Consider the following 21,732-nt stretch of genomic DNA (forward strand, 5'->3'; position numbering starts at 1 on the left):
CGAATACTGGCAATATCTGGGAACTCAAATGCAAGCTAGGACAAGTGCGAGAAAATTGGAATAGGAATACAGCAGTTATCGAGTGACATATTAAACAATTAAAGAAACTGGAACAGGACATATTAAATAATGCTCAAATACTGTGGCAGCTAACTGCAGAACTAAGAGGATATATGAAAACAACATGGGGCACAGTGAATCAAAATTTAAACATAATACAAACCAGAGTGAATCTGTCAGATATTAACAGCGGCAAGATTACTGTGATCACGAGCGGACAACATAAGGGATGCAAGAGTGAAAGCAACAGCATTTGATTGTTGATTTAGAACATGCGGCTTATACACTATTTGTAATACTACATGTACGCACTGCGTGTGTGTGTGTGTGTGTGTTTGTGTGTAGTGTAATGTTTGTGTCGTATGATGAAGATGATTAGAGAAGAGAGACTGTGAAACCCGGTTCTGGCTCATGGGCTGCTCCTCATCAATAGCACCAAGGGAGCTGCCCAGCTTAACGTCCCCATCTGACAGACAGATCAACTTCAAGAGTATCTCATGCCCTCACTTCATAAGACAGTGTGGAGAGGTTTGGTATTTAAACCAGATGATGACGCAAAGTCTGGTGATCAGGAACTTTACGCCACAATCTTCCCTCCCTTAGCCAGCCAAATACTGGTAGTGCCCATGTCCAGTAAAATGGGAAGCTCTCGTCAAATATGTATGGGTAAAGACACAGGAGGTAATGCTGAACTTCATGGAAAGAGAAGGTTACATGTTGATGTCGGCGGATGATGTCCATCGATGTCATAGGGAAAGAGCTACTATATGTCCAGCCAGGATGGTCGACACCGACACAAAGGCATACGAGATACAGTTCTTGCTACAGAAAGCGGATGCAGTAGGGTGCAAAACGAATGTTCCAATGCTGCACACTTACTTTCAGAGGGCTGGTGTGTGCATTTGATTTACTCCATGTTTACACCTGAGATAATTATTATAAATCGTTACCAGCAAGAACAACCTCGTGGAATGATGAGACTGGAATAACAAAGTAGTGAGTTATTCGTTAATGGTACAACCTGTGATACACACACACACAAAAAGTATTGATTCCGAGAGTTCCGGAACCTGTACAGAAAAGTGGAACAGAGATCAACACAAACTTATTTCCGCCCTTTTTTTGCTCATGGAAACCACACATTGCGTGTTGTACCACCATACAGCGAGACCTTCAGAAGTGGTGGTCCAGACTGCTGTACACTCCGGTACCTCTAATACCCAGTAGCACGTTCTCTTGCATTGATGCATGCTTGTGTTCGTCATGGCATACTATCCACAAGTTCATCAAGGCACTGTTGGTCCAAATTGTCCCACTCCTCAACGGCGATTCGGCGTAGATCCTTCAGAGTGGGTGGAGGATCATGTCGTCCATAAACAGCCCTTTTCAGCCTATCCGAGGCATGTTCGATAGGGTTCATGTCTGGAGAACATGCTGGCCGCTCTAGTCGAGCGATGTCGTTATCCTGAAGTAAGTCATTCATAAGATGTGCACGATGGGAGCGCGAATTGTCGTCCATGAAGACGAATGCCTCGCCAATATGCTGCCGATATGGTTACACTATCGGTCGGAGGATGGCATTCACGTATCGAACAGACGTTACGGCGCCTTCCATGTCAACCAGCGGCGTACGTCGGCCGCACATAATGCCACCCCAAAACAGCAAGGAACCTCTACCTTGCTGCACTCGCTGGACAGTGTGTCTAAGGCGTTCGGCCTGACCGGGTTTCCTCCAAATACATCTACGACGATTGTCTGGTTGAAGGCATATGCGACACTCATCGGTGAAGAGAACGTGAGCCAGTCCTGAGCGCGGTCCATTCGGCACGTTGTTGGCCTATCTGTACCGCGCTGCATGGCCTTGTGGTTGCAAGGATGGACCTCGCTATAGACGTCAGGAGGGAAGTTACGCATCATGAAGCCTATTGCGCACAGTTTGAGTCGTAACACGAAGTCCTGTGGCTGCACGAAAAGCATTGTTCAACATGATAGTGTTGCTGTCAGGGTTCCTGCGATCCATAATCCATAGGTAGCGGTCATCCCCTACAGTAGTAGCCCTTGGGCGGCCTGAGCGAGGCATGTCATCGACAGTTCCTGTCTCTCTGTGTCTCCCCCATGTCAGAGCAACATCGCTTTGGTTCAGTCCGAGTCGCGTAGGCACTTCCCTTGTTGAGAGTCCTTCCTGGCGCAAAGTAACAATGCTGACGCGATCGAACCACGAAATTGACCGTCTAGGCATGGTTGGACTACAGACAACACGAGTCGTGTACCTCCGTCCTGGTGGAATGACTGGAACTGATCGGCTGTTGGACCCCCTCCGTCTAATAGGCGCTGCTCATGCATGGTTGTAGTTCTAGGGGACTGATGACCACAGCAGTTAAGTCCCATAGTGCTCAGAGCCATGCATGGTTGTTTACATCTTTGGGCTGTTTTAGTGACATCTCATAAGAGTCAAAGGGACAGTGTCTGTGATACAATATCCACAGTCAATGTCTATCTTCAGGAGTTCTGGGAAGCGGGATGATGCAAAAAATTTTTGATGTGTGTAGTAGGAACTTCGTTTCACCTACCAGCTATCACTGGGGCCCTTGCTGCACTAGCTGCAAAAACGACTGGAGGAGCGGCCAGTCCAGAACCTATCTTACCTAAATGACATCTTGCAACCTGACCATATCCATTCATTTGATGAACTTATAATTACGCAGAAAGGATACGTTAGCGTTGAGCAAAAACTCCATCATCCTAGATAAGCAGCTCAATAAAATCATAACAATTAGTGGCTCAGTTTCTGGTATCATTGTGGTTCTAACTTCTTCGTGAAACCTGTAAGTACGTTAAGAGGAGAATGCCCAAGCGAATGGGCTTCCACTGCAGCGGTTGCTAACAGACTGGGTAGGAAATAGCATTTAAATTGGTAAACAACTAGTGAACCACATGGCTTACGCTAAATTCTGGAAAGGAAAAATGGTGAATTTTGCATTTGTAAATACGGCACTATTTGGAGGTGAATTTTGAAGAGAAAGGAGTTTTGCACCACAGCCTCGTTCGGTGTAACGAGCTGTATAGCGTTGATACAGCAGAATGATGTCATACAGGTAGAAACACCCGTCATCCCGATGACAACATGCTATGTCTGGGTACTACAACTTGTTACCATTTCCAGGCTGAAGCGCCGTCGCTGAAGAAGCACTATACAGCCTGATTAACGTATGAACCACCTGATTTAGACCCTCAGCCTCAGTACTTCCGTAGTTCTCATCAGTATACAGTTGGGTTTGGTATGCCGAGCATTGCAGTCAACGCCAGTCGATGACTGCAAGAAGAAGACCGCTTTGAGTTAAAGCTGAAGCAGCCAGCCGCCATCGGCAGACTGTGATGCTATTAGCCGTAGCCCTCTGACCAGTGTAAATCTGTGTGCAGTCGATTTGGTGCCTTTGGAGGGACGATTCACCCGCTAGGTGCTGCAGGCAAGCATTGCCTTTCTTGTGGACAGCCTTTGATCTCGGCATGCACCAGCGATTGTGCCTGACAACGTGACAGAAGCTACCGACCACCTCTTCAGCTGTTATTCCATCTCTGAAATTGTCACGAATAACAAACTTTCATAATCAGGGATGTTTTACTGACTGTGAACTGTTTGCCCCCCAGTCAGAACCACCCCTCCACCGTGATCCACGCAGGCAAATGGCATTCCATCCTCACCTGCCAACAGCCCAATTCACCCCATAACCTAGGAGTCATGTCCTGACATGTATAGTACTTAACAGTTACACGAATGTGCCATAAATTTTAACTGTGTATGAAATCTTCCACTTGCTTCTCAGAATCGTGGGGGGAGTTTTTTGCGTGTTATCAGGATGACTGGCTCCTTGAGGTTTTCCGATAATTGACCAAACAGCTGCAACATGATGTGTACGGTTTTAACCCCCCTCTTATTCTAGGCATTTTTAACATGGTTTCCCAGCAATAACCAAAGTTTTTTAAAAGTTTGATATGTGGAGACAATGAATAATAGAATAACTGTGATGCACACACATATATGTAGCCTCGAGGCAAAGTCAACCAGTCAGCGACAATTTGAACACTCACATGCTTTGTGGTAGTGCGCACTAAGCCAAGAGAAACGACTTACCTTGAAGGAATCATCCTAATAGGACAGATGTGATTTACATGTACGGACAAAGAAATGATCACAGTTTCAGAAAAGTTGGATGATTTACTCAAAAGAAAGAGCTTCACAAATTGTCATGTCAGTAAGGCGTTTGTCCACCACTACCCATACCGCAAGAAGTTATCACTGATAGAGTTGATGGATGTGCTCCTGGGGATATCGTGCCAAATTCTGTCCAATTGGCGCTTAGATCGTCAAAATTGCGAGATAGCTGAATGGCCCTGCCCATAATGATCCAAACATTCTCAGCTGTGGAGAGAACTGGCGACCTCACTGCCCAAGGTGCGGTTTAGCAAGCACTAGAACAAGTAGTAGAAACTATTGCTGTGTGTGGGCGGACATTATGTTGTTCGAATGTAAGTTCAGGATAGTTTGCCATGAAGTGCAACAAAACGGGGCGTATAATATCTTCGACGGATCGCTGCGCTGTCTGGATGCCGCAGACGACAACCAAAGAAGAGCTGCTATGAAAAGGAACGGGTCCCCAGACCGTAACTTCTGGATGTCGGGCAATATGGTGGGCGACAGTTTGCTTGGCATGCCAGAACGGTCCAAGACGTCTCCAAACATGTCTTCGGCCTGGAATCTCATTGTCTGGAGAAGAATTGTCTTCAATGATGAGCCCCGCTTTGAGCTGAGCCCCGTTCTCCAGCAAAGACATGTCTGGAGACGCCCCGGATAGCGCTGCACCACAAACCTGCCTGCTTCCAGGCAGGGTGGCCTAGGAATGATGGTCTACGGTGCCATTTCTTTACATAGCAAGATCCATTGGATTGTTATCCACAGTGCCCTTGCAGCACAGCGATACGTTGATAATATTATGCGCCCCGTTTTGCTACTCTTCATGGCAAGCCATCCTGAGCTTACATTTCAAAAAGATAACGCCCGCGTGCACACTGTGAGGGTTTGTACTGCCTGTCTTCGTGCTTGTCAAACGCTACCTTAGGTTGACAACTTTTGGAGCATTATGGGCAGGCGCATCCAACCAGCTCGGGATCTGAGGCGACGGTTGGACAGTATTTAGCAAATTGCTTGCATAAGTGCCAAAGGTGGACCAACTCTTTTTTGACTTACTCTGTTTGTGAAGGTGTTTTTCTTAAATAAATGATCGTTTACTTGTCGGTACACGCACATCACGTCTACCAATTTCCGTCCCATCCAGATAATTCATTCAGGAAGTGCAAGGTTTTTTTTTTACCCTTAGAGCGTACATGGACTACATAATTTTTCTTCAGTTGAACACATAGCTGCAGTTAGCAAAGCAAGATGCAATCCCAAGAGGTCAGTTTCAGAAGGACATTCACCTCAACATTGGTGAGAAACTCGATGTAGAGTGAACCAGGCCCTGTGCTGGAGTTGACACGCATGTCCAGTGGCGGCTCCGATATTCCTTCTCGTCTGCAACACAAGAATTTGTTCATGATACGCTAACGGAACTGAATCTCTTAAACCTCTTAAAGGAGACCCAGTTACTCTGCTGAAATGAATTACGGAAATCTAAAAGATGTACACAAATGTAAACTGAACAACACAAAAGACGTGACGTAGAAACTATGTACACTGAAGCTCCAAAGAAACTGGTATAGGCATGCGTATTCAAATACAGAAATATGTAAAGAGACAGAATACGGCGCTGCGGTCAGCATCGCCTGTGTAAGACAACACGTATCTGACACAGTTGTTCGACCGGTTAGTGCTTCTGCAATGGCAAGTTATTAAGATTGAAGTGATTTTGAACATGATGTTATAGTCGGCGCACGAGCGATGGGACATAACATCGATGAAGTGGGAGTTTTCCCGTACGATCATTTCACGAGTTTACTGTGAATATCAGGAATCCGGTTAAACATTATATCTCCGACATCGCTCCGGCCGGAAAAAGATCCTGCAAGAACGGGACCAACGACGCCTGAAGAGAATCGTTCAATGTGGCAGAAGAGCAATTATTCCGCAAATTGCTGCAGATTTCAATGTTGGACCATCAACTAGTGATAGCGTGCGAACCATTCAACGAAACGTCATCGACTGTGCTTTCGGAACCAAAGGCCCACTCGTGTACCCTTGATGACTGCACAACACAAAGGTTTTCGCTCCGCCCCTGGGTCCGTCGACACCGACATTGGACTGTTGATGACTGGAAACATGTTCTCTGGTCGGATGACTCTTGTTTCAAATTGTATCGAGCGGATGGACGCACGCGGGTATGGAGACAACCTCATGAATCCATGGACCCTGCGTGTCATCAGGGGGCTGTTCAAGCTGGTGGAGGCTCTGTACTGGTGTGGAGCGTGTGCAGTTGGCGTGATATGGGACTCCTGATACGTATAGATACGACTCTGATAGGTGACACCTACGTAAGTATCCTGTCCGATCACCTTCATCCATTCATGTCCGTTGCACATTCCGACGGACTTAGGCATTTCCAGCAGGACAATGCGACATCCCACAAGTCCAGAATTGCTACAGAGGAGCTCCAGGAGCACTTTTCCGAGTTTAAACATTTCTGCTGGCCATCAACTACCGAGACATGAAAATTATTGAGCATTTCTGGGATGCCTTGCAATGTTCTGTTCAGCAGAGATATCCAGCCCCTCGTACGGATTTATGGACAGCCCTACAGGTTTCATGGTGTAATTCCTCTCCAGCACTACTTCAGACATTAGTCGAATCCATGTCACGTCGTGGTGCGGCGCTTTTGCGTGCCCTCTGGGGCCTACTCGATATTAGGCAGGTGTACTAATTTCTTTGGCTCTTCAGTGTATTTTCATGGTATGCTGACAGTAAATGGTAAAAGCAAAGATTCAAAGCACTGTACAGTCAGTGGAGTAGAGTCACCCCTTGAGTACTGAATATCGGGTCTAAAGGAAATTTATTTGGCTTGTTCAGTGTTTTGCTGTGCTGAGTAACCTGCAAAATCAGGAAACATAATATGATGAAGAATAAAAGCTATTGAATACTGAAATCAACTAAACTCTAGTCACAGATGCCCAAGTGTTAATACACAGGGTGAATCAGAACTCACCGAGAAACTTTCAGAGGTATGGACCAAAACAAGAGAAAAATGTTGTTAATAAGTTCTTGTCTTAAGATCAATGAGCACTTAGTTATCTTCGCTACTGCAAAACACATACTTCTCTTTTACTAAACATGTGCTCATAGCTTTTAAGGTATGCATTTTAGAGTCCATGCTTATACAATTTTTCTCTTTATTGGGTAGATACTACCTTCTCCGAAAATATAGGAAGCAAAGATCATGAAGTGGAAGAGATGTTTTTAACAGTATCGAAGGTATGAATTTTAGTGCTCATCTGTACCAGAATTTTTTACTTGTTTTAGTCGACACTATGAAAGTCTGTCGGTGGAGTTCTAGTTCATCTTGTAGACAGTGACCATACTATTGGTACAGCAAAGTGCAATATCACATTTATGAAGCATAAGTTGAAATGAATAAAGAAAAGGGCAATAGACAAAGTGACGAATTCAGAGGTTTTGCAGGAATTCAAGCAGACAACAAGTGAATGAGGAGGGGAAGCAGTTAGGATGCTATGAATGTAAATATAACAAATACAGCCACAACAGTTAGGAATAAGGAAGTTAGAACCTAGGAAGCCTTGGGTGACTCCAGAAACACTGGAATTCATTGAAAGGAACTGATTAAAATTACAAAAAGCCCTGGTAAACATAAACCAGTCAAAAAACAAGATAACACCGCTGTGTCATTTGGAGAAAGAAAAGTGTCTGGCAAATATTAGCTAGGAATTAGAAGAAGATTTTAAAATTGTAAATGTGATGAAACCTATTCCATGATTAAATTGTTGCAACACGGACGAAGAACCAAGCGTAATATACTGAGAGATAAAAACAGGAAGCTGCTATTTGACGTAGAGGATGTAAATGACAGATGGAAAGAGTATATTCAAGATCTGTACAGAGGTGCAAAAACTGAAAGTTTAGATGAGTATATTGAAAAACTAAATGACGAAAATAATAAGGGACCACCGATAATAAAAGAGGAGTTATTACTAAATAAGTTAAAATCAAATGAAGCAATAGCTACAGATGGCATCGCTGCAGAGCTCTTGTAAAACAGTAGTGATGACATCAAAAGTAAATTGTTTACTGTAGTACACAGTACAAAGTTATGAAAAGGTTATCATACCAACAACTTCACAAAAACTAGAAATATTGAACCACCCAACAGGGCAAATGCAAAAGACTGTACAAATTATAGAAGACTAGCCCTTCTGTCATGTCTCTGAAAATATTGCTGTCAATAGTTAACGAAAAGATTAAAAATAAAATAGACTGGAACTTTTCCAAAGATAAATTTGGCTTCAAATCAGAAAAAGGAACGAGTGAATCAATATTGGCACTACATAAAATTTTGGAAATGAGATTACCAGTAAACTGGGGAAAACACATAACATTTATTGAACTAAACAAAACATTTTATGATTGATTACAAGTTAGTATTTAAAGCAATGCCCAGAGTGGGACTTGACTGGAAAGACAGAATATGAATGCTGAGTACATACAACAGTCAATGTACTGAAATGGGTGTTAATAGTTGCAAGAAAGAAACAAAACTCGGAAGGGGAGTATGGAAGGGATGCCCTCTATCATCTTACCTTACTTGTTTAATGACTTAATCGAGAACGCAATAATAACAATGAAAGAAAAAAAGACTGGAATAAAAATTAATTGTATTCATATTTACTGCTTCAGACTTGTGGATAACACTGTAACAGTTGCATACAGTTCCCGTTGGAAATCTTATCACATGAATCACCGGAATACAAATGAGAGCTCTGCCAATGCACTGCCCTTTTGTACTACCGCCATCTGTATATGTGCATATCGCTGTACGATGAGTTTCTGTCACTTCAATGTATATCTCAGCGTATTACGAAAACAGCAACCCCCTCGATTATTAATCTAACTAGAAATGACTGTGGCTCATTTAATAAAGTGATAGTTCTTATAGTTAAGTTTGAAGATAATTGAAACCAAAAATATTTATTTTTACCCAGGATTAACTGAATATTACGTCCACACATGCAAGCAAAGCTCAGAAAAACCGTAACTTGCAGATCAGCACACATCTACTAAAATCAAAAGTTTATCCCTTTCAAAGTACTTCACCAAACACGCTCGCTATTCGTTATAGGCTGCTGCATTAACACAACAATAAGGTAACATTCGAATGCAAAAAGAAAACAGCGCTAGCAAATAATTTAGAATGTTCGCATACACAATGCAGGTTAATGAAAAATAAAGAGCAATGGCTTTAGTATCACTGATAACAATAATATTAATTTCCAATAATGAGGATTGTGCTGAAGGACAAGGAACTTCCAAAAGTGCACCCAATAGTATGTGGTTTAATGAAAGAAATTAATTTTAGTTCTGAAGAAGCCAAGAAATACTCTTCAAAACTGAATGGCATTTACTTGAAAGACGGTGACCTCGTTGTATTAATACAGCTTTGTTGTTGTTGTTGTGGTCTTCAGTCCAGAGACTGGTTTGATGCATTTTAATCTTCGTCCATGCTACTCTATCCTGTGCAAGCTTTTTAATCTCCAAGTAACTATGGAAACTACATCCTTCTGAATCTGACAAGTGTATTCATCTCTTGGTCTCCCTCTACGATTTTTACACTCCACGCTGCCCTCCAATACTAAACTGGTGATCCTTTGATGCCTCAGGACATGCCCCACCAACCGATCCCTTCTACTAGTCAAGTTGTGCCACAAATTCCTCTTCTCCCCAATTCCATTCAGTACCTCCTCATTAGTTACGTGGTCTATACATCTAATATTCAGCTTTCTTCTGTAGCACCACATATCGAAATCCTCTATTTTCTTCTTGTCTAAACTACTTGTCGTCCACGTTTCACTCCACACAAATACCTTCAGAAACGACTTCCTGACACTTAAATCTATACTCGATGTTATCAAATTTCTCTTCTTCAGAAACGCTTTCCTTGCCATTGCCAGTCTACATTTTATATCCTCTCTACTTCGACCATCATCAGTTATTTTGCTCCCCAAATAGCAAAACTCATTTACTACTTTAAGCGTCTCATTTCCTAATCTAATACCCGCAGAATCACCCGATTTAATTCGACTACATTCCATTATCCTCGTTTTGCTTTTGTTGATATTCATCTTATATCCTCCTTTCAAGACATTGTCCATTCCGTTCAGCTGCTCTTCCAACTCCTTTGCTGTCTCTGACAGAATTACACTGTCATCGGCAAACCTCAAAGTTTTTATTTCTTCTCCGTGGATTTTAATACCTACTCCGAATTTTTCTTTTGTTTCCTCTACTGCTTGCTCAATATACAGACTGAATAACATCAGGGAGAGGCTAAACCCTGTCTCACTCCCTTCCCAACCACTGCTTCCCTTTCATACCCCTCGACTCTTATAACTGCCATCTGGTTTCTGTACAAATTGTAAATAGCCTTTCACTCCCTGTATTTTACCCCTGCCACCTTCAGAATTTGAAAGAGAGTATTACAGTCAACATTGTCAAAAGCCTTCTCTAAGTCTACAATTGCTAGAAACGTAGGTTTGCTTTTCTTTAATCTATTTTATAAGATAATACAGCTTTAACACAATTAATTGTTATGAAATTCTATTCAGTAAATGTTCGCTTGGGTTGAACTTTCGCGGGATAAGTCAGTCTTCACTTAACTGTCGCTGTCGTCGTCGTTGTTATTAAACCGTATCCGAGTCCAGTAACTTTCGTCGTCGCGCTGCTGTTCCTGATCGTAGCCACCCATTATGTTAGCAGCAGGGTTGCGCGATGTTTGTAAAATCCTCACACAATCAGGTTACACTGATGAGCCAAAACATTAATAGCTTGTTTGTTCGACTTTGGGACGAAATATATGATGCTACGTATCGCTGATCCAATACTTTGTAGCGGTACGTAGCACTGAATGCCTACGTTCAGATCATGTAATTCGCGTAGATAACGGGTAGCTGATTCTCGCACGCAGTGGTTCTCCCGATAGATTTTTTTAAGTGCTTTATCTGAAAACTACCTTGAGCAGTTAAACAGAGAACCGACTCGTGGCGATAACGTATTAGACCTTCTGGTGACAAACAGACGCGAACTATTTGAAAAAGTTAACGCAGAACAGGGAATCAGCGATCATAAAGCGGTTACGGCATCGATGATTTCAGCCGTAAATAGGAATATTAAAAAGGGTAGGAAGATTTTTCTGTTTAGAAAAAGTGACAAAAAGCAGATTTCAGAGTACCTGTTGGCTCAACACAAAAGTTTTGTCTCAGGTACAGATAGTGTTGAGGATCAGTGGACGAAGTTCAAAACCGTCGTACATTATGCGTTAGATGAGTATGTGCCAAGCAAGATCGTAAGAGATGGAAAAGAGCCACCGTGGTACAACAACCGAGTTAGAAAGCTGCTGCGGAAGCAAAGGGAACTTCACAGCAAACATAAACATAGCCAAAGCCTTGCAGACAAACAAAAATTACGCGAAGCGAAATGTAGTGTGAGGAGGGCTGTGCGAGAGGCGTTCAATGAATTCGAAAGTAAAGTCCTATGTACTGACTTGGCAGAAAATCCTAAGAAATTTTGGTCTTACGTCAAAGCGGTAGGTGGATCAAAACAAAATGTCCAGACACTCTGTGACCAAAATTGTACTGAAACCGAGAATGACAGACTAAAGGTCGAAATACTAAATGTCTTTTTCCAAAGTTGTTTCACAGAGGAAGATTGCACTGTAGTTCCTTCTCTAGATTGTCGCACAGATGACAAAATGGTAGATATCGAAATAGACGACAGAGGGATAGAGAAACAATTAAAATCGCCCAAAAGAGGAAAGGCCTCTGGACCTGATGGAACTTGCCCCCCTTCTTGCAGCGGTGAACCGTAGGTCTCTAGAAGAGCGTAGCCTTCCAAAGGATTGGAAAAGGGCACAGGTCATCCCCGTTTTCAAGAAGGGACGTCGAACAGATGTGCAGAACTATAGACCTATATCTCTAACGTCGATCAGTTGTAGACTTTTGGAACACGTATTGTGTTCGAGTATAATGACTTTTCTGGAGACTAGAAATCTACTCTGTAGGAATCAGCATGGGTTTCGAAAAAGACGGTCATGTGAAACCCAGCTCGCGCTATTCGTCCACGAGACTCAGAGGGCCATAGACACGGGTTCCCAGGTAGATGCCGTGTTTCTTGACTTCCGCAAGGCGTTCGATACAGTTCCCCACAGTCGTTTAATGAACAAAGTAAGAGCATATGGACTATCAGACCAATTGTGTGATTGGATTGAGGAGTTCCTAGATAACAGGACGCAGCATGTCATTCTCAATGGAGAGAAGTCTTCCGAAGTAAGAGTGATTTCAGGTGTGTCGCAGGGGAGTGTCATAGGACCGTTGCTATTCACAATATACATAAATGACCTGGTGGATGACATCGGAAGTTCACTGAGGCTTTTTGCAGATGATGTTGTGGTGTATCGAGAGGTTGTAACAATGGAAAATTGTACTGAAATGCAGGAGGATCTGCAGCGAATTGACGCATGGTGCAGGGAGTGGCAATTGAATGTCAATGTAGACAAGTGTAATGTGCTGCGAATACACAGAAAGATAGATCCTTTATCATTTAGCTACAAAATAGCAGGTCAGCAACTGGAAGCAGTTAATACCATAAATTATCTGGGAGTACGCATTAGGAGTGATTTAAAATGGAATGATCATATAATGTTGATCGTCGGTAAAGCAGATGCCAGACTGAGATTCATTGGATGAATCCTAAGGAAATGCAATCCGAAAACAAAGGAAGTAGGTTACAGTACGCTTGTTCGCCCACTGCTTGAATACTGCTCAGCACTGTGGGATCCGTACCAGATAGGGCTGATAGAAGATATAGAGAAGATCCAACGGAGAGCAGCGCGCTTCGTTACAGGATCATTTAGTAATCGCGAAAGCGTTGCGTAGATGATAGATAAACTCCAGTGGAAGACTCTGCAGGAGAGACGCTCAGTAGCTCGGTACGGGCTTTTGTCAAAGTTTCGAGAACATACCTTCACCGAAGAGTCAAGCAGTATATTGCTCCCTCCTACGTATATCTTGCGAAGAGACCATGAGGATAAAATCAGAGAGATTAGAGCCCACACAGAGGCATACCGACAATCCTTCTTTCCACGAACAATACGAGACTGGAATAGAAGGGAGAACCGATAGAGGTACTCAAGGTACCCTCCGCCACGCACCGTCAGGTGGCTTGCGGAGTATGGATGTAGATGTAGATGTAGATGTAGCTACCAATATGGATTCCATAGGATCTACATCCAGCCGATTTGGTCGCCGAGACATCGAAGTTTATTCACTGTAATGCTTTGCAAGCAACTGTAGCACGGTCCTAGCTCCGAGAAACGGACAGTTACACAGTTACACTACTGAAAGGTGACATCGCCCGTCGGGGAAGACATCAAGCAGGAAGGGATGCAGGCTGTTCGCAGCTGTCATCGTGTCTTCGAATACTATCACAAGTCCCATGCAACTGAGGAGAGTGTTTCCCATTGTTTAACATGTCTCACACTAGCCTGCATCCGTGGCGCACTGCACATTTCGAGCCGCCGCTCACCTCGTTGACGGCGTTTGTGGAGACGACCATCGACCTAGTGTTGCAAAAATGTGATTTACCCGAAGAGCCGACACGATTCCACTGACGGTCGAATTCCGATGATCTCGTGCCCACTGAAATAGTAATTGACGATGTCATTGCGTCAACATGTGAACACGTAAGGGTGGTCTGCTACGGAGATCCATGTTCAAAAATGTATGATGAACGGAGTGCTCCGAAAGAATTGTGCTTGTACTAGCATTGTTCTCTTTCCGCAGAGATGCCACAGCTCATCATTTATCTCACTTTACACCATCTATCCCATCTATCCCACATTCTGTGAAGAGTCGTGAACGTCGAACCATTCAGCGCCTAGTGGTACTTTTTCAGTCCTTCTACCTCTTCCCGTAGATGCCCACGACAGTAGCAGGTGAACATTCGAGGAGTTTCGCCATTTTCGAGGTACTCATACACCGGCTCTGCGTAATAATAATCTGCCGTTCGTCAAAGTCGCTTCTCTCAATGGATTTCTCCATTTGCGGCCCATGTCTTCGCTAGGGTCATCCCCAGTCCATGTCTGCACCCCTTACATACTTTTGTTACCGTATCACTTGCCTGAAATGCAACCAGGTGGCAACGAATGTCGCGGTGGGCAATGGTCATAACGTTTTGGCTGATCAATGTACAATATGTGATCAAACGTATCCGTTCCTTTAGGTGCATTGTGCTGCCACCTACTGCCAGGTACTCCACATCAGCGACCTCAGTAGTCATTAGACATCGTGATAGAGCAGATTGAGGCGTTCCACGGAACACAAGGACTTCGAACGTAGTCAGGTGATTGGGTGTCACTTGTGTCTGTGCGCAAGATTTCCACACTCCTAAACAACCCTAGGTCCACTGTTTCTGATGAGATAGTGAAGTGGAAACGTGAAGGGTCACGTACAGTACAAAAGCGTACAGGCCGATCTCGTCTGTTGACTGACAGAGACCGCCGACAGTTGAAGAGGGTCGAAATGTGTAATAGGCAAACATCTATCCAGACCATCACACAGGAATTCCAAACTGCATCAGGATCTACTGTAAGTACTATGACAGTTAGGCGGAAAGTGAGAAAACTTCGATTTCATGGTCGAGCGGCTGGTCATAAGCCACACATCCCGCCGGTAAATGCCAAACGACGCCTCGATTGGTGTAATGAGCGTGAACATTGGACGATTGAACAGTGGAAAAACGTTGCGTGGAGTGACGAATCACAGTACACAATGTGGTGATCCGATGGCGGGGTGTGGGTATGGCGAGTGCCCGGTGAACGTCATCTACTAGCGTGTGTAGTGCCAACAGTAAAATTCGGAGGCGACGTGTTACGGTGTTTTTCACGGAGGGGCCTTGCACCCTTGTTTTGCGTGGCACTATCACAGCCTGCATTGATTTTTAAGCACCTTCTTGCTTCCCACTGTTAAAGAGCAATTCGAGGAAGGCGATTGCATCTTCCAACACGATCGAGCACCTGTTCTTAATGCACGGCCTGTGGCGGAGTGGTTGGTTACTCGATAATTACATCCCTGTAATGGATGGGCCTGCACAGAGTCCTGACCTGAATCCTTGGATGTTTTGGAATGCCGAATTGGCCTCACCGACCGACATCGATACCTCTCCTCAGAGCAGCACTCCGGGAATATTGGGCTGCCGTTCCCCAAGAAACCTTTCAGCACCTGATTAAACGTGTACCTGCGAGAGTGGAAGCTGTCATCAAGGCTAAGGATGGGCCACCACCACACTGAATTTCAGCATTACCGATGGAGGGCACCAAGAATTTGTAACTCATTTACAGCCAGGTGTCCGGATACTTTTGATCTTGTATGCGATGACGTAGCTAAGCCACGCTTCATTTAATTAACACGAAACGTATCACGATATCATAATGTTTCCTTGCCGTTAGATTAGAGATTAGATTAGATTAGATTAATACTTGTTCCATAGGTCATGAATACAACGAATACATGAATACTAATGATGTGGAACGTGTCAGCTTAATAAAAGGTGTCTATACAAGATATTACATTACTCAAGATATTACATGACACTTAATATTTTTAATTTTTTGTTTTTGGGTGGGGGGGGGGGGAGGGAAATTACTCATTTACTATATCCAAAAATTCATCTAATGAGTAGAAGGAGTTGCCACTCAGAAATTATTTTAATTTTCTTTTAAATGCTATTTAGTTATCTGTCAGACTTTTGATAGTATTAGGGAAGTGACCAAAGACTTTTGTGGCAGCATAATTTACCTCTTTCTGAGCCAAAGTTTGATTTAACCTTGAGTAGTGAAGATAATCCTTTCTCCTAGTGTTGTAGCCACGTACACTGCTATTAGTTTTGAATTCGTTCGGACTGTTAATAACAAATTTCATAACTGCATATATATATTGTTAGCTCTTTAATATAATCTCTTTAAATAAGTGTCTGCAGGATGATCTTGGATGAGCTCTAGCAATTATTCTGATTACAAGCTTTTGTGCAATGTACTCTCTTTTACGCAATGATGAGTTACCCCAAAATATGATGCCATACGAAAGCAGAGAATGAAAATAGGCGTGGTAAGCTAATTCACTGAGATGTATGTCGCCAAAATTTGCAATGACGCTAATAGCATAAGAAGCTGAACTCAAACGTTTCAGCAGATTATTCAGTGTGTTTTTTCCAGTTCAACCCCTCATCAATGCATACACCCAGAAATTTTGAATATTCTACCCTCGCTACCGATTTCTGATCGAAGTCTATATTTATTAATGGTGTCATTCCATTTACTGTGTTTTGTAAAAGTTTAATGAGAGCCCATTTGCAGAGAACCACTTAATGATTTTCTGAAAAACATCGTTTACAATTTCATCAGTTAATTCTTGTCTGTTGGGTGTGATAGCTATACTTGTGTCATCTGCAAAAAGTACCAGATTTGTATCTTCGTGAATATAGAATGGCAAGTCATTGTTATATATTAAGAACAGCAGAGGACCCAAGACCGAACCATACGGCACCCCGTTCTTGATTGTTCCCCAGTTTGAGATATTGCCAGTTTTTTTGCATGTTATGTGAACTGCTTATTTCAACTTTCAGCACTCTTCCAGTTAGGTATGATTAAAACCATTTGAGCGCTGTCCCATTCATACCACAGTAGTTGAGCTTATATATAAGTATTCCATGGTTTACTCAACCAAAAGCCTTTGAGAGATCACAAAAAATCCCAACGGGTGACTTCTGGTTACTCAGAGCATTTAATATTTCATTAGTGAAAGTATAAACATAGTTTTGAATTTACAGTTTTGCCTTGCTTTCGCGCCTTGAAACATTACGAAGTACCACAGGTAGGAATAAGAAAGTGCATTAATATATACTTTAATTTGACTTAACAACTCGTGGTACTCACTAAACAGATCGTGCTCGGCACAGTGGATGGTGTACACTCACATCTATCATGTGGCGATCGACTCTCCGTACATTCAAGGTTAATGTTCTGAATATCAGTTCACGACGAGAAATGCATTACCGTATTTTCAGTGTAATCTGACCGTCAGCGGCATGTATAGACAATTCGTACAATTCAGTCAAAACCATATACATTGTTTAGCATTTTTGCGGCTTGTTGCTCTGTCAATCAAAGATTTAAGATTAATGTGCCGAATAGCAGTGCCGAATGAGAAGTAATGTGACACGTTTGGTTATTAGTTACTTCCCCACGGTACACAGCGAATTAAAAACCTGTATCACTAATAACACATATATACAACATCGTTCACGAAAACAGTACATTCGCACACAAGCGCCACGATAATCACCATCCGTTCTTGATCGACAGCCTCCTGCTGGTGTTTTTCTCTCGCGCTATCAGTTATTTCTACACATCAACAATTCTCGCTTAACGTTATACCAAGGGGAAACAATTTACAGTTTTATAAAAAATTTGAATGGCATGTTAATAAACGTGCAAACACAAAACATGAGAAAAATAAAAACAGCAATGTCCTTTATAATAATTCCTTTACGTAAACAGAAACAAAACTGCAGAAAGAAACAAGATTATGAAACTTATCCTAAAGTAAATTTTCCGATATACCAAGAAAAGAAAGCATAAAACAAAGAAAAAAGGAGGCACACCAAAAAGGAAAACAAAATTTATATCGTACTGTAGTGTAGTCTTCAAGGGTTTCATAATCCAGCCCTAAAGAAAGTAGCTTTAAACACGCTAATATATTGAGCTAAAACTATTTGTAACAAGGAACACATGGAGTTTGTGATCAACTTTCTGAGAATGTAGTCTGGAATAACAGATAAAGCGATAGAGATGTTAAGTTAGCCATAAAATAAAATAAAAAAAGCAGAGATAAATATCAAACGTTTTCCTTACTTTCTTTGGAGGAACAAAAATAAAACACACAAGAGCCGTGGGCAGAATCAGTACTCAATCCATTTTCCGATCGCCCAAGAAAATTAGACTGATGCACGCACAGTAAAAGGCAGCCTAGGTCTCTGAAATGCAACAAATATCTTCTGGCCATGGTAGCAGCTGGACATGAGTTTCTCCTAGGGTATAGAATGTTCAAATAATTTACGGGAATGAAGACGGGTGATGTCGTCGACAACAACCGAGATTTCGACAGGTGACCACCCTCTCATTATCAAGGAAAAAGTGCGGCAAACAAGCACCGTTGTGCAAGGGAATTTAAAACCTCGGTTTGCAGAGCAATTCCGGAAAGATCACACACACACACACACACACACACACACACACACACACACACACACTCATACACATACAAACAAACAAACAAACATATGGTAAACTCTAGCGCCACCACACAACCAAGGAACATCGACGCCAGTAGTTAACGCTCGTGAAAATTACTAAACTACAAGTGAGGTAACATTAACTGTGTACCTCTCTTTTTTGACAAATGGTTCAAATGGCTCTGAGCACTATGGGACTCAACTGCTGTGGTCATAAGTCCCCTAGAACTTAGAACTACTTAAACCTAACTAACCTAAGGACATCACACACATCCATGCCCGAGGCAGGATTCGAACCTGCGACCGTAGCGGTCGTGCGGTTCCAGACTGTAGCGCCTTTAACCGCTCGGCCACTCCGGCCGGCCTTTCTTGACAGGGAGAGAGCAGGATTCTACACATAACTAAGCAAAAACGACCGTCTCTATTTACAAAGTGACTTGGTAATTGAATTTCAACTGCTTCCTTAACAACACAATCCCAATAGCTGGAAGTGCAAGCCAGATTCTCCGTGTTGTTACATTCCGTTGTGTGACCGGTGCTAAGACAATGTTCGGCAATACCCGACTCGCTCGGCTGCTGCAAGTGTGTGTGACGCTTATGCTCAGTACATCGGTTCTCCACGGCCTTGATAGTCTGATCAATATATGACCTGCCACAACTACAAGGATACACACCCACCTTACGCAAACGAAGATGATCCTTAACGGAATCTAGAGAGACCCTAATCCTATATGGAGGTCAGAAAATACATTTTACATTATATTTCCGGTCAGTACGAACTGTCTTGTGGAAGTGCTCTCTGCGTAAGACAGAGAGACAGTAGACTTAGGTGCCAACTCAGTATTATCATCATTCACCCTGTGCACGGTTGCTCGATAGCACAATTCATGTTGATCTGTCTTTCACTATATCCATTCTGACAAAAAGTTGACCTCGAGGTAGGATAACTCCGCTGAGAAACTACCAGGGTCGGAAATGACGTAGGCCCTGTGAATTAAGGTACGAAGCAGGCTCTCACGCTGAGCCAGCCTGTAGATACAAATCAGTGTGAGTAGCCCTTCTATCAACGACATGTCCCAACGTACCATAAATCTTCCTCCTGACCGACACATCAATAAAGGGAAGGGAGTCATCCTTCCCCACCGCTGTAGTGATACGTACACTCGGGTGGATTGAATCAGGTGTTCTAAAAAGTGTTTCAAATCCTCACTGCCATAAGGCCGACCGACAAAGGTACCGTTTGAATATCTGGAAAAAAAACCCAAGGTTTCAAAAAGCCGCCGGCTTCAAAAACGTTCCTCGACGTCTTAATGAAAAAAATTTGCAGCAACAGGTAACAACGGGCTTTCCATCGCAACCCCATCTGCCTGCTAGTAGTACTAGTCATTGAATGGATGTGATAATATGTACGACTTTTTATAACATCTGAATTCAATCCACTGGAATATTGGTTTCTCAAAGACGGTCGTGGTGTTGGTAGGAGGAAGGTTGATGGTACGTTGGGACTTGCCGCTTACAGGAAGCCAACTAACACTGACTTGTATCTATAAGCCTACAGTGTTCACCATCCGGCTCAGAGTGAAAGGTTTCACGGGGCCAACGTCATTTCAGACTCTGAGAGTTTGTCAGCGAAGTTAACCCATGTTGAGATCACCTTTCGTCAGAACGGACGTATTTAAAAGACAGATCAGACGTGCGCTGCGTATCGACCAACAGTGCACCGGGTGAATGATGATAATGGCGAGTTGGCACCTAGGTTTACGGCCTTCTTTCCTTACGCAGGGAGCATTTCCAACACGACTGATCTTATTTAGCGGTAATATACACTACTGGCCATTAAAATTGCTACACCAAGAAGAAATGCAGATGATAAACGGGTATCCATTGGACAAATATATTATACTAGAACTGACATGTGATCACTTATTCACGCAATTTGGGTGCACAGATCCTGAGAAATCAGTACCCAGAAAAACCACCTCTGGCCCTTAATAACAGCATTGATACGCCTGGGCACTGAGTCAAACAGAGCTTGGATGGCGTGTACAGGTACAGCTGCCCATGCAGCTTCAACACGATACCACAGTTCATTATGAGTAGTGACTGGCTTATTGTGACGAGCCAGTTGCTCGGCCACCATTCACCAGACGTTTTCAGTTGGTGAGAGATCTGGATGTGCTGGCCAGGGCAGCAGTCGAACATTTTCTGTATCCAGAAAGGCCCGTACAGGACCTGCAACATGCGGTCGTGCATTATCCTGCTGAAATGTAGGGTTTCGCAGGGATCGAATGAAGGGTAGAGCCACGGGTCGTAACACATCTGAAATGTAACGTCCACTGTTCAGAGTGCCGTCAATGCGAACAAGAGGTAACCGAGACGTGTAACCAATAGTACCCCATACCATTATGGCAGGTGATACGCCAGTATGGCGATGACGAATACATGCTACCAATGTGCATTCACCGCGATGTCGCCAAACACGGATGCGACCATCATGATGCTGTAAACAGGATCTGCATTCATCCGAAAAAATGACGTTTTGCCATTCGCGCACCCAGTTTCGTCGTTGAGCACACCATCGCAAGCGCTCCTGTCTGTGGTGCAGCGTCAAGGGTAACCGCAGCCATGGTCTCCGAGCTGATAGTCCATGCTGTTGCAAACGTCGTCGAACTGTTCGTGCAGATGGTTGTTGTCTTGCAAACCTCCCCATCTGTTGACTCAGGGATCGAGACGTGGCTGCACGATCCGTCACAGCCATGCGGATAAGATGCCTGTCATCTCGACTGCTAGTGATACGAGGCCGTTGGAATCCAGCACGGCGTTCCGTATTACCCTCCTGAACCCACCGATTCCATATTCTGCTAACAGTCATTGGATCTCGACCAACGCGAGCAACAATGTCGCGATACGACAATCCGCAATCGCGATAGGCTATAATCCGACCTTTATCAAAGTCGGAAACGTGATGGTACGCATTTCTCCTCCTTACAGGAGGCATCACAGCAACGTTTCTCGAGGCAACGCCGGTCAACTGCTGTTTGTATATGAGAAATTGGCTGGAAATTTTCCTCATGGCATCACGTTGTAGGTGTCGCTACCGCCGCCAACCTTGTGTG

At 43.4% G+C, this 21,732-nt stretch overlaps 1 protein-coding gene across 1 annotated transcript in view; it reads right to left on the reverse strand.

Annotated features, from left to right (window-relative positions):
- Nucleotides 1-21,732, reverse strand: part of LOC126176578 (sodium channel protein Nach-like) — a 224,949-nt gene that overhangs the window by 126,512 nt on the left and 76,705 nt on the right. Inside the window, exon 5 of the mRNA XM_049923740.1 lies at nucleotides 5,536-5,629. Coding sequence (XP_049779697.1) covers nucleotides 5,536-5,629 — 94 coding nt within the window. The remainder of the gene's footprint in view (nucleotides 1-5,535; nucleotides 5,630-21,732) is intronic.

This window comes from Schistocerca cancellata, chromosome 3, assembly GCF_023864275.1.
Source record: "Schistocerca cancellata isolate TAMUIC-IGC-003103 chromosome 3, iqSchCanc2.1, whole genome shotgun sequence".
NCBI classification, from domain to species: Eukaryota; Metazoa; Arthropoda; class Insecta; order Orthoptera; family Acrididae; genus Schistocerca; species Schistocerca cancellata.